The sequence below is a fragment of the Tympanuchus pallidicinctus genome, unplaced genomic scaffold (genome assembly GCF_026119805.1).
Source record: "Tympanuchus pallidicinctus isolate F22 unplaced genomic scaffold, pur_lepc_1.0 scaffold1, whole genome shotgun sequence".
Taxonomy (NCBI): Eukaryota; Metazoa; Chordata; class Aves; order Galliformes; family Phasianidae; genus Tympanuchus; species Tympanuchus pallidicinctus.
Window position 1 is genome coordinate 97163548 of NW_026294618.1, and position 13473 is coordinate 97177020.

Sequence of the window (13473 nt, forward strand, 5' to 3'; positions counted from 1 at the left end):
CGTTAGTGTCTGCTTTCTGTGTCATTTTAAGGATAATTAACCCATGTGCCCTGCTAAATGAGGGATTTACAAAGCCAGATATGCTGGGACTTCTTCCAATTGTGGAAAATGCCTCCAGTATCAGTTCAGTTTTTGTTGTACTTAGCTGTGTAGCTCTTGTCGAGAGGTGAATGTTCCTTCTCCTGATGCCTAGTGCTGAAGGAGCAATCATTGCAGTATAATTTTTTTCCTCCTCTGCCTTTTTCTGGCTTTGCTTTGTGAAAGGCTAGTGCTTGGTGCTCGAAAGATGAGGGACTGGAAGAAGATGGCCTAGAGGTGCAAACCTGTTTAAGAAAAGAGAGTATGGGCTCACTTTTGAAAACGTGCTCCTCTTCTTTAGCCTCTGTCAGTGAATGTTCTTGGAGAGTGCTGGATTCTGCAACTGGGACGGGGCAATCCTGGATGTATGAGGGTTCCTCTGAAAGTTATGCCTCCTGTTTTATTATGTTGGCCCACAATGTCAGAGGCCATGCAGATTTCCATAGGTGAGGCACGCAGGCTCTTGTTCACTGCTGGTGAAAACGCAGAGCTTGTGGTGATGATTATGTTGAAAAGCAGAGTTCTGTAGCTGAGAATTTGTTTTATCGAGTAGAGTCATTGTGCTCTTTGTATCTGTTGCAGTTTCCATGGAAATATGTTAGAGGCATTACTTTGGGAGTTGACCTATGTGCGTATGGTCTAGGAAACTGGAGGCTGGAAAGCAGCTCTGTGTGAAGGAACCTGGGGCTCTGTTTGATGGCAGGTTGAATATGAGCCAGCAGTGTGCCTCGGGGGCACCCGGCCCAGAGGTGCCATGGGGTGCAGGGAGGGGCTGTTCCCTCTGTGCTGTGCCTCAGCTCCTGCAGTAGGTGCAGTCTGGGTGCTGCAGTGCAAGAAGGACATAAAATTGACATAGAGTGTCCAAAGGAGGGCTGGGTTGTTGGGGAAGGATCTGGAGGACAAAGTGTGCGAGGAATGCTGTAGATGTGAAGAAATAGACCATCCTGTCCACAGGATACATTTCCTTAACTGACAGGCAGCTTTCAAGTTTAGAAAGTGCATTATGCAGCATTGAACAGTTGGTTAAATGCTGTAAACATTGAGAAATAACACTTGTTATAGGTCTGTAGCTTACAGACAGGCTTTGTAAGGTTGACCACAGAATAATGACCTAGGTTGACTTCATTTTTATTTTTAGAGCTAACTGTAGCCTAGATATGCTGCTAACACTTGAGTGTCCCTCTAGCAACCATACTTTAAAGCCTGGAGTGTGCAGTACTTCCTGGCTACAGCAGTTGTTGCTGATTTTGATCACTGATTAACCATTGCTGGTTAAGCACTCCAGTTACCACAGCTTACTCTACATTTGCCTAACACTCTTACCAAATTCGGCTATAGGACATGTTTCTGAGACAGGCTCTGCTTTTTCTGGAAAGGCTGCTTGTGGTTTGCATGTAAACTGTTGCATGTAAACCATGTGGACTGTTGACTTAGTGTCACTCATACCACTTCAATGTGTTAACCTTTGTTTGTTGTGTGCATGTAGATGTTGGAAGGTTATCTTCTGAAAATGAATTGGTGTCTGGGTACCTGCCTACAAAATACTGTAGATCTGTGGCCTTATAGTGCTCAGAGGTGAATGAAGTAACAAGGTGAAAGTCTCCCTTCTGTATGGTTAAGGCATATCCTGGCCACTCCTGATTTTCTTTTACATGAACCACAGACATGAAGGAAAGGCAGTGCCTCAAGCCTGAGCTTAGTTTCCCATGCACATAAAGGAGTCAGTGTAACTTGTTCTTCACGGATACACCATCCTGCACCCTACAGTTCCTGCTTTGTATCTGAAGATACTGAAACTGATTAAGGAATCTGAGTCAGTGCCTCTCCAACAGGAAGGGATATGGATAAAAAGATAGACCGTTGCAGTGTGATACCTTCAAATTGAATGCTAGGTTGTGGTAGGTGAGTGTTCTGAGCCTGCTTAATTTCCAACTTAAAATAGTAGAGTGAGTTGAGGACTGAGTGGACAACCTTTGGAGGGCAGATAAAGCTTACTCATTGATGTGAGGGTGAAGAAATTTGGCTATGTAAAATGAGCAGGCATGACTCCAGGGCAGGAATGGGATGTGACAGTTGTCAGTACACTTCATCCATGCTATCAGTTGCTGAGAACATGTTCCATGTCCTGATAATCAAAGGTCAAACACTAATGCTTTTAACGCTTTGTAAGTGTTTGAGAAGAATTAAGACTATCTTAGCCGTGTGGCTGAAATGCATCTGCCTTTGCTTCCTCTGGTCGTTGGTAACTTAAATATTTGTGTGAAATCCTGGAATGCTGTCCTAATTCGTGGATAGTCCTAAGAGCTCTCACCTTGCCTGGTAAGGTAACTAGCTGTCATTCATGCTGGTTGAAGTGTTATCTGAGCTGTAAACAAATTCTCATGGTAGCTGGTAGTCAAACTGAAACAAGATTATCTGCTACATGCCACAAGCTCTTAGGTGATGTGAACAAGGTTGCAAACGTGTTCCTTGACCTCTTCCCCTGTTGTTTTTTTTGTGCTTTTTTTCAGCAGAGAAGTTCAATCATGGCAGCAGATGCCATCATGATCATGAGAGGTTTGACAAAGCTCAGTAAAGCAGTCCTGGAAACCCAAGCAGGACAGCTGCGGCAGGTGGTCCTTGGGGGCGATGCAGTTACCATTGCAAAGAGTCTCCAGGCAACTGCTGAAGAGCAGTTTAGTTCTGCCTGGGGAAAAATGCAGGTAAGAGAAGTTTTTATGTGCACAGTCTAGTATGATATTTGGCATTTCCTCCAGGTACTCTCTGTGTTGTGTAGAGCTGAGGAAATCCTATCATAAGCTTAGCTCTCTGAGTTACTAAATTAACTATTGCAGATGTTGGAGTATGCCAGGAATTGTCCAAAACATCAGCAGTATGCCATAGGTGCTTGGACACGAGTGTAAGAAGATGGTTACTAGTGTACTGGTTTCCATTAATCAGTGTTTATGGCCTGCTGAGGATGAAGTGTGGCTTGCTTACCTAATCTTGTCAAAGATCGAGTAAAATTGGCTGGTAGCTTTGTTATTTAAATTCTTCTTCAGACTTCAGTAATTGATTGCCTCTTCTTTGACTAAGAGAATGAGCTCTCGGAATTTGTTAGAATTTATTGGCACTGTCGCTTCCTTTCTTTACAGAATTGGTATAGGTGATGTGTTCCAGAATTGGTCAGGTATTCATGTGTTCCTCACTCACAGCTGAGGTAGGATTTTCAGAAGAACAGGCTTGCAAGTGAGGATCAGAAGGGAAGCCAGACTTCTTTTTTAAGCAGTAACTTCTCTTACCAGGCACAAGGATGATAGATTTATAAGAACTTCACATTTGCTGTGTTGCCATCTCTTGAAAAAGTAGCGCTTATCTACATCAAGAGAATCATCCTTTAGAGCAATGATGTGGCTCAGATAATGATTTTAAAACAAAAGCTAACGGGTGAGGTTTTAACGATATTTTATGTAATAAGCTTGGGCTGTCCTGGAGGCCTCCTTAAGCTTCAATTCTAGAACTTGTCTGTTACCTTATTTCTACCTAAGCTTGCAATAGCTTTGTCCTGAGAAATATCCTAAGTTTATTTGTTTATGGGGACAATGTTTTGTTTTGCCTTTGTCTTTTGCATTCAAGAAGGGAGAGAATATTCTCCTGTTTCTGTGCATGTTTCTCTACACAAGAAAGGTCACATCAAAACACCTACAAGACTGCATTCTGAGTAAAAGTTGCTTGAGAAGCTGCTGCCAAAAGAACTTTGTAAGAAATCTGCAGTCTGAAGCTTGAAACTGCCACTCAGTGCTTGGCCACAGTCCCTGCGAACAGATTTCTCCTCTGCCCTTGCTTGTTGAAGTTCAGAATAGTATGAGACCTGCTGAATAATCACAAAGATGTTCTGGTGGTGTTTTTTTTTTTTTGTAAGGAGAGGAAATGTGTTCAGTGTTTAGAAAAGAATCTAAAATACGCTGACTGCTTAACTGACCACAGCAGGGTTACAATCCTGTTGACTTGTATCTCCAGGTACTGGTGTTTGAGAATCTACCTATGAATTTGCCCAACCAGCGGTGCTGAAAGATTGCCAGTAGTTCTGGATGTCCTCAGCATCCCTTCCTTTTATTTTTCCCATATTTTGCTTTGAATGTGCTGAAGTCTCAACAGGTTATTTTTTTGACTTTGGGCCAAACTGCATGCCCTTTTCTGAGGAGCGTGGATAAGTAGGGAGCAGGTTTTAAGTTCTTTACTTAAAGCGTTTCTATTACTGTTTACAGGAACTGGGCAAACAACAGGAGAACTTAAGTGATTTCAGTGAGGATTTTGGGAAAGACTATGACTTCTTGGCACAAGAGCCATCGGATGCTTCGAGGGACTTCTCTACTGCCCCCAGCAAGCCTCATGAACACAGCAGTGAGGGCCCTGCTTACTCTTACACTACAAATGGACCTCTTAAAAGTGTTGGTGAGACTGGAGATTCTGGCCTGGGTCAGAAGCCTTTCCCTCCCAAAATGGATGCAAGGTTATTTGGAGGCTTTAGGGACCCTGGAAATCCTTTTGCTGCTGTCTTTGGACAAAATAGGGCTTTTCACCAAGATCACTCCTCTGTTGGTGGATTAACAGCTGAAGATATCGATAAAGCCAGACAGGCCAAAACTGAGCAGAAACCTTACAAACAGATGGTATGTGTATGTTTGTATGTATTGTTTATAACTACATGTTACTATTCTGGATTATCCATAAGTCACCTTCTCTTGTTTCTGTTTTTTTCTCTTTCTGAAATTGCCTTTTGGAGAGGAAAAGATAGTAGTGTCAGTGCTTTTTAACCCAGGTTTCTGTGACAGGATCTCTTTTCACATCTACCCCCTATATATCCAATATTCTGATGTGGGAGGATGTTTAAAATGCCTCTGTAGGATTAGACTTAAACTTTGTGTTGACAGGAGTTTTCATTTCATTCACTGGTCTGTGTGGACTCCAAGTGTTGACGTAGGTTACAGTAATGAAGGGCCTGTATTTCATCATAGTTTTCTTGAAGGGTCTGTCTCCTTTAGCTAATGGTCTTGCTATGACAATAAGAATGGATTGGATCTACACTTTACTCAGCAAAGGCCATGGCTTCCTGCACTATTTCTTGTTGTCCTCCTAGAAGTGGATGGAATGTTGTCCTCACCATTAGTAGATTGGAGAGTAGTATAGAGCTCTGAAGCAACAGTTGTGATTTATGTCCTTGTACAAGCCAGCACTGAAAAGCTACAGCAGAATTCACAGTGGTGATACTTGCCTTCTGCTCTAACCTGCATCCTTCAAACCCAGCGTCAGATGCTGCTGTGGGTTCACTTAGTCAGGGTATTGCTTCAGTGAAACTGTATGCTTCTGCTTTGGCTGTTTTGTGGGGAAATCATCTACAGTCCTGTAGATCTGATGATTTGCCAAGAGTTTTAACTGCATGTGTAAAGAGAGTTTAGCATTGGTTGATATTGCACTGCTTCTCCAAGTTCAGAATTTAAGGGCTGTCAAGGTAAAAGTGGACTTTTAAAATATGGTTATCAGCTATTCTGTCTTTCCCACTCTCTTGTCCATTTCTTGGTTTAATGTATTTTTAAGTTTGGTAGCTATATTTTTGCCGTGTGATCATTTGAAAATCTCCCACCTTGGCATTCAAGAAGAGCTTTTTGTAGCACAGATACGCTGTTCAGGTGTTTTTTGAAATTGCACTCTGTATTTGCAGGTAACTGATTTGTTTGTTTGTTTTCCTTGCCCTGTCTTTCTGTGGCAGCTCAGTGAACGGGCTCGGGAGCGAAAGGTTCCTGTCACAAGGATTGGGAGGCTTGCCAACTTTGGAGGTGAGTTTGCACACCTGCATCTGCAAAGTCACTACGATTGCACAGACTGATGGCTGGCTGTGACAGTGTTCCTGCTACAGCAGAAGGTGGTTCCATTTTCGTGTCAAGCTTGCTGATAGGAAAGTCTCCCTCACAAATGGATGGTTTTGCTCCAGAGCTTGATTTGGGCTTTTTCACTGCCATTATGGCTCTTAGCCTTTAGTCAGAAAGAAGTTCCACTTTTCATCCATCTTTGTTGCTCTTTTATCTTATCTAACTGCTGTGGAAGGTAGTACTTGTGTGCCTCCCTTTGTTTCTGGCAGTCCTCACTGGATTTGAGTTGGTTTTTGTGCTCAAGATCAAGTGAGTTTGGAGGGGGGAAAAAAAAAAAGAAAAAAAATACTGAGAAGGTTAAAAGTGATTTTCGTTTAACTGTTCCTGGGGTTCAGGAAGCTCCACTCCCATACTCTTGGCACTCACACTTGAATTATTCCTCCTTCTTGTTCATTCTTTAAGTTTTTTTTCATTGTTCCCAGATGTACTTGGGAGTGTTGATCTTAATGCTGTGGCATTAAGGCATTGCGGGGTGATGAACGTATCAGTAACAGGAGGCACAATTACATGGACAGCAGAGTTCTGGGAGCAAAGAACGTGTTGCTGAAACACTTAAGGATTTTTTTTTTCTTGCTCCCGCTACTGAGCTCATGTTTCTCTGTGATCAGTGTGAGGCACTGCTGAACTTTGTCATTTATATGCATTTTCATATGGTGCTTGCTGCAGCTGGAGTGACTACTGGTAGCTGCATTTATAGTACTAAGTATCATTATTTTATTTTTCCTTACTGCAGTTTGAAATGGTGGAATAAATTAGTTTTTGTTACTTGTTTTGTAGCCCTAGTGGGTCATCAGTTCCCCTCACACCGTTCTTGATCTCTTTATATTTGGCTTCTCTGTTCAGTTTGTGTCTCCCTTATTCACATTCCTGGTTTGTTCTTTTAGTAGTATAATAAAATATTTTTGCAATAAAGGAAATTCTGGCAGTTTGCAGTAAGGTCTAGACCTGATGTGGTTGTAGCTCTTTTAAAGTTCGTTACTGTCCAAAACTTTGCTTAGTGTGGAGTCAAAGGCAATAGGAAAAGTACTGTGTGAGTGACTTGCCATTTCTTTTGTCTGTAATATTTGTTGACGAGATTCCCATCTCCACTGTGTTGTTGTCTGACTCCTGATACTTTCTCCTCCAAGTAACTGTTCTCTATGTGGGATCTGATTGAAGAAGACTGAATTTCAAGTGCAGAAGATAGGTGCTCAGCGGTTGTGGTATTTGCACTCTGACCTGCCTCTTCTTTTAAAGGATTAGCTGTTGGTCTTGGCATTGGGGCGTTGGCAGAAGTTGCGAAGAAGAGCCTTAGACCTGAAGAACGCAGTGGTAAGCTCTTTCTGCATTCTCATCCTTTTCTTTCTTTCTTTTTTTTTTCCCCTGCAGCCACTGACTGCTTGCATAGCTGTTTGAAAGACTGCATTCTTTTGAAAGTTGGGAGATTGGTTAGTTCTTTTTGTTTTTATCATAATCCTTCTATGCTTTTTCTTTTCCTATTGAAGTAAGCCACAACCTCAGTGTGTAGATAAAGGATGGAGATATATTTGGGAGAATACTTTTGCTAGCATTGTTCACAGAGTTTATTTTCTCATAATCACACATGAGTATGAATGTCATACTTATGTCCTCTCTTGGATTGTATTGGTACGTTTTTTGAACTGTTCATTGAAACTATGTAGTGTAAAAGAGCCCTTATGTCTGAAAACTTCATGCTGTTACTGGTTGCAGGCTCTTAAAAATCTAAGGACGTTCTGCATAGTGGGAATTGGGAGGCTGGAAAGACAAAACACTTCAGGTACCTGCTAAATGGCATTTCTCTACTTGTAGTATCTTTTTTTGTTTGTTTTACTTTCTCGGAACAGTTTTTGTATCCATGCAGCTTATTTGAAGTTGGAGGTAAAAATGTTGCTGAGTTATACTTGGCTGCCTTATGGTGGCTGTTTTCTAGGCTTATGCTTTGGTAGACTGCAGTGGTATAGAATGGTACCATGTGGGTGAATGGCTTACAGCATAAAAGTACTTAGTGTTTTTTCTAGAAAATGTAAGATTATTTTAGATTTATGGTTCAAGGCTTGTTCCTTATCAGTGAAACGTTTTGGTGGTGCGCTGCAAAGTATAAAGTTGTTAGAATTATTGCAGGCTGCATGGTCTTCAGCTGCTCTGTATGGTTTGGCTTGTATGTTTATGTTTAGATAATTTCTAGTGACAAGAAGGAAATGACAAAAAGGATAACCTTTTGCACTTGGAAGTTCAAAAGAAAGAAAGTCAAATGTTTTTTTGTTCAGAAGCGTTGCTTTGTGATAACCTAGGAATACCCAGCAGTTCTCATTTACTCTGTGGCCATTAGTATTGTGCTACCAGGCCAGTTTGCGTCTTCTCCACCCTTTTTTAGTAGTGATGGAGACTGAGGAAGTGAGAACCTCAATTTCAGGAGGTACTGCAGTGGCTTGGAATTGGAGAAATAAAAATCAACCAACCAAATTATAGTTCTGTATCTCACTCCCTGAAACAAATTAAACCACCAAAACCTCAAAAACAAAATAAAAGCAAACCCACAGAAGAACTGATACGTTCCTGGCAGTGGAGGGGAAGGAAAAGATTGTGTACTGCTCTGGATGCTACCTGATAATGTGCGTTTTTGCATTCCCTTACAACTAGGCAATGCAGAGCAGCCCAGCAAAGGAAGAGGATCTTTGGCAGAGTTTTCTCTCCATGGCCTGAGGTTTTTGAGGCTGGATGAGTTCCTTTGCTTTCATTTAAGAGCACGCATGTAGGCAAACATGACCCATCCTCTAGAGAACACTTGAAATCTTTTGCTTTTTGTGCTTGTGATGTTTGACAGGTTGTTCATACCTGTTGGAAGTTAATGATTTGCCTTGCTTTAAGCAGAGAAGGAATTGCACGGTTGTTGGTATTTCTCTGCTTGTCAGATTATTTTCTAATTAGGCACACACTAAAGCATAAACAAGAGCTTGCAGAACTATGAAATTTGCTGGAATACATAAGCTTTGTTTCTCAGCCTTGCAGCATGAAAAGATAAATATATATATTTCTTTATTTAGAAGGCAACAGACACTTTTTCTTGAAATAAAGAAATTGTGGCTCAAGATATTTTTCCTCTTGCTAGGGAAATGATTGTTTTCCTCTGTAACTGTAACCTGGGGCCAGATGTCTGCTCTGCAGGCTGAGTCATGTTCTGAAAAAGTAATTTTCTTGAACAAACCTTGGTTAGTATATATGGCAGTGGAGGCTGCTGACTTAACTGCTGGGCAAGGCAGTTGCAAAAATTACCTGGATTTTATTTTTAGCTGTCTTACTTGCTTTCATTTTTGCTTCTTGCTGTTGTCTGCTTAGATAAGATCTTGGAGCATTGGTTATACTTTGTAGAGGAGAACTGGACAAGAGTGGTGTTGAAGTAAGGCAGAAGGAAAAGACTATTTCAGCCCTCTTGCTTTCTTGGAGTGTCTCAAACCAAGAACATGAGAAGGACTGTGGGTGATCTAGGCTCTCACTCTCGCTGCTCTTCAGTTAACCGCTGCCTCTAGCTATAGCGTCCTTGGCCATGTTTTCCACAGGACCCTACAGTGGCTATGACTTTCTGCAGGGAGACCTCAATGCAGACTTGAAAGGAGCTTACAAACAGGAGGGGAACCAGCTTCTTATGACGGTTGGTAGCGACAGGACAAGGGGGAATGGATTTAAACTGGAAGAGGGGAAGTTTAGGTGAAAGGGTAGGAAGAAATTCTTCACTCTGAGTGGTGAAGCACTGGCACAGGTTGCCCAGAGAGCTGTGGTGTCCCATCCCTGAAGGTGCTCCAGGCCAGGTTGGGTGGGCCCTGGGCAGCCTGAGCTGGTGGAGGGGCAGAGCTGGGGGCCCACAGCTGGGGGCTTGGAAATAGATGATCTTTGAGGTCCCTTCCAACCCAAGCTATGGGTTCTATGATTCTGGATGAGACCTCTCTCTGAGGGCTCTGCTGCTGCAGACATGCATGGCAGAGGACATGTATGTAGATTTGGGTCCAAGATCCCATTTTCTTACTGCTCTTTCTGGCAATACCAGCCTTTGCTATCAGGGGAGGAAAACTCTTGTGTAGGTACCTCTGCCTCTTATTTCTTTTTTCTGTAAACAGGCAAACAAAAAAGTACCTCTGCACTCCACTGATGACTTCAACTTGAGGCATTTGTGCCTGGGTTGAAAGATTTTTCTGGCTGCCAGCACCATAAAGTTACTAAGGCTCTTGTCTGAGAATGACATATTGTCCTGTTTTCTGGAAGTTAATTAGAAGTCATTTCTCTTGCCACTGCTACACTATATTAACAGTAATTTCTTGGAACACCAAACAAGCAGGACACACATATGATGGAAAGGCATGCCTGAGAATTTCACACTTGTGGTGGCATCCTGGAGTGACTGGAAGGAGTCTTCTCTTGGTTTCCTTTCCTCCTGTTCAGTAAGTACAACTGAAAATGTCACTCCTGTGAAACAGGGCTAGAAGCATCCTACAGACACAAAATTGCAAGCCCCAAACTCCTGAGCAGCAGGTCCTTCTAGTATGGTTTGTACTTTTGTTGTCTTGCCCCTGCTGTTATCAAACAGAGAGACTGCAAATGTCTGCTTTCCTGTGCGTTCTCTAGTAACAATGCTAGCATAAATAATTTTCACCACCAATTTCTGTGTGGAATTGCAGGGGCCTTTTTAAGGGCTTGGAGGCATATGGCTGCCCTCTTTAAGTGCTTTGATAACTGGTTAGGTTCTCATCTTACTCTAAAAAAAAATGGCCATGCTTTATTTCCAGTGAAAATTTTCTTGTTAGGCTGATTTTAAAAGACCCTCTTGAGTCATTGGTGTCTGCAGTGGCAGTCACTGTATTTGGTGTCTAAGTGCACAGTGGTAGAGAGGCTGGGGAGAGCAGAACAAATTTCCATGAATAAAAATGAAACACTGCCCAGTTAAATATTGCCATTACTAGCAGAAAGGCGTTGTGGATTCAAGGTCAAATTAGTAACTTATTAATGGCTTATATACTAGGCCATCCTGATAGGCAGCATGCTGAGTCTGCCAAAGCCCCAAAGGGCTGACCATCAGCCCAGCTCTGAGCATGTGTCTATTTCCTTAAGGAAAGAAGAAACACAAACTCCTTGAATTGTTAGTCTTAAGCGCTTGGGTTGTGTTCCGGACTGTTCCCTTGCTCCAAGGTTTGTATGGCAGATGGCCCTAAAAACAAATATGTGCCAAGTCATAGAATTATGGATTGGCTTAGGGTGGAAGGAACCTTAGAGATCATCTGGTTTCAACCCCCGTGTCGTGGTTGGCTACTCAGGGCCCCATGCAACCTGGCTTTGAACACTTCTAGAGATGGGGCATCCAGAGCTTCTCCGGGCAGCCTGTGCCAGTGGAAAAAAATATTCTGATCTTGAAGTGAAAAGCAAATAGTTTCTAGTATCAAACGTTGCTTGCTATCTCTGGGAAGAGCTTAATGAAAATTTACACAGAACATATTTTGATGAACTCTGCTGCACTTTATACCTGTTGTCTTCCACCTACTTGTTGAAGACTGCCTGTTTTCTATGTTGTTTCTTCACTGAAATTTACATAAAACTACTTTTGACTCTTGCTTTCAGGTTAGCTGCTTGTTCATGCCCACTTTTAGCAATGTACATAAACAAGCAACAGCTAATCACCTACTTTTGGACAGATTGTTGATTAGGTAGTGCCCTTCTTGTCTTGATTTCAATGAGGTGCTTGCCAGGAAAAGAGAATGAGTGCCTCTGCAGGGCTGCTTCTCTGATAAAAATTCTTTGTTAGGATTCGTTGGCCTCTGGAAGTGACTTTAATCATTAACTAACTCTTTCATCCTGCTGTACTCTCAGAATAGGGTATTTGTGTGTGCAGGCGTTATGAAGGAAGGCAAGGCTTTAACTTAGTAGTTTCCTTTGCTCCTATGTGTCTGGAGCTTGTGAGAGGGACTGTTTGTCTCATCACTGCTAAGGACCCAGAATTTTTCTCATGGGCAGTTGAGAGCCAGAACTCAGTACATGCCTTCAAGCATTCCTGTACTATTTTTTCCCTGTCCCCTGGCCAATCTGAGCTCTCTCTGTATACATTCCTGAGAGCTAGCTGGACATGGAGAGGATCTCTTGTTGCTGTAATCACTGTACGGCACACCAGTAATTTCCATCTGTCTGAGATCATCAGGGCCATTGCAGCTGCTGTGCCCTTTCAGGCTCTGCTTATCATACGCGTTGGCTTCAGCTGTTTTATCCGTGGTACCCTTTCCTCTGAAGTGTTGAAAACAGAGTCGCTTGAAGATCAACATATCAGCTCCGATCTCTGCAGCCTGGCTGTAAGGCCTGACCTCCCTCCTGCTTGGTTCTCTGTCAGCAGGCGCTGAGCAGCTCCAAGAGAAGTGGTTGGTGGGTGCCTGCCCACCCCTTCTGTCCCTGCTCTGGGAGCTGGAGGAGCTGTCCTACTGGAGAAGGAGTTCTGGGTTGCTTCACCCAAAGGGATCAAAAAATCCAGTCGCTCTCTTTCTCTCCTCCTTCCCTTTCCTCTTTAAAAAGAAATATAATTAAGTCAATCCTTCTTTGGGGACAGGAACGTATATGTTTGAGTCTGTATATTTTGGACTGCAAGCTGTTGCTTGCATTGGAACAAGTAACCGTATCGTTGCTGGGATGTTCTTCTATCTAAACTAGGTATTTTTCTCAGTAGCAAGTTGCCTGCAAGAACGTGGTGAGAAATGGTACACGTATTTGAGGATGTAGGAAGGAAAGATATCTGGAACTGATTTCCTCTGACAGTTGTCAAAGAAAAATGTGGTATCCCCGATGAGAGCTCCTACTGGGCTTCTCCTGTGAGAACAACCTCCTTAGATTTCGCTGGCTTTATAACCTCATCACAAAATCTGATGCTTTTTCAAGATGCTGTATGCAACCGTGATGTTCTGGGGTTGTGGTACTGGACAGTTTGTTTTACCTGTGCATTAGGAGACAGTGGATTTCAGTTTATGAATAATGCAATTATGGACTCAGAAACGTGAAAACTATGTCTGCTTTCTACTGATGGCTAGTGCATGCTTTAAAAGTACAGCTGCACAGCAGTGTGTTCATGTGTGTGTCTCAGGCAAGAATACTGGATATGGAAAAGGAGGTTGGGTGCTGGTATGAGCTCTGCTCCCACCCTGTGAGCACGTTCTCAGAAAATCCCAGTGTGCTGTCAAGGTTTTTGACAGTTCCCCTTGCTGTGTCTCACCCTTGCTGTTCTTCTGAAGCTATGACTATACAGCAGCCTATGCCATAAGACTTGGGAAACCTTTGTGTGGTGTGTTAGACTGAGCTATCTGGTACAGCCAATTCAAACACCACCATCCTGGACACTTTTCATAGCCTCCATGGATGCCTGTGCTGCTGTGTCTCAGTGCTGCTGGCCCTCAAGCCAGCAATGCCCCAACCAGAGAGTATGATGCAAATATATTCATGCCCCTGGGTTGCAGTGAAGACTGGG

General features: G+C 42.7%; 1 protein-coding gene across 2 annotated transcripts in view; it reads left to right on the forward strand.

Annotated features, from left to right (window-relative positions):
• The window catches only part of COQ8A (coenzyme Q8A), a 33359-nt gene that overhangs the window by 7209 nt on the left and 12677 nt on the right, over positions 1-13473 (forward strand). Inside the window, exons 2-5 of one of the 2 annotated variants that reach the window (XM_052687260.1) lie at positions 2589-2780; positions 4326-4730; positions 5828-5894; positions 7224-7298. In XM_052687260.1, coding sequence (XP_052543220.1) covers positions 2604-2780; positions 4326-4730; positions 5828-5894; positions 7224-7298 — 724 coding nt within the window. In that variant the 5' untranslated portion in view covers positions 2589-2603. The remainder of the gene's footprint in view (positions 1-2588; positions 2781-4325; positions 4731-5827; positions 5895-7223; positions 7299-13473) is intronic. The other variant, XM_052687268.1, reaches the window with a different exon arrangement.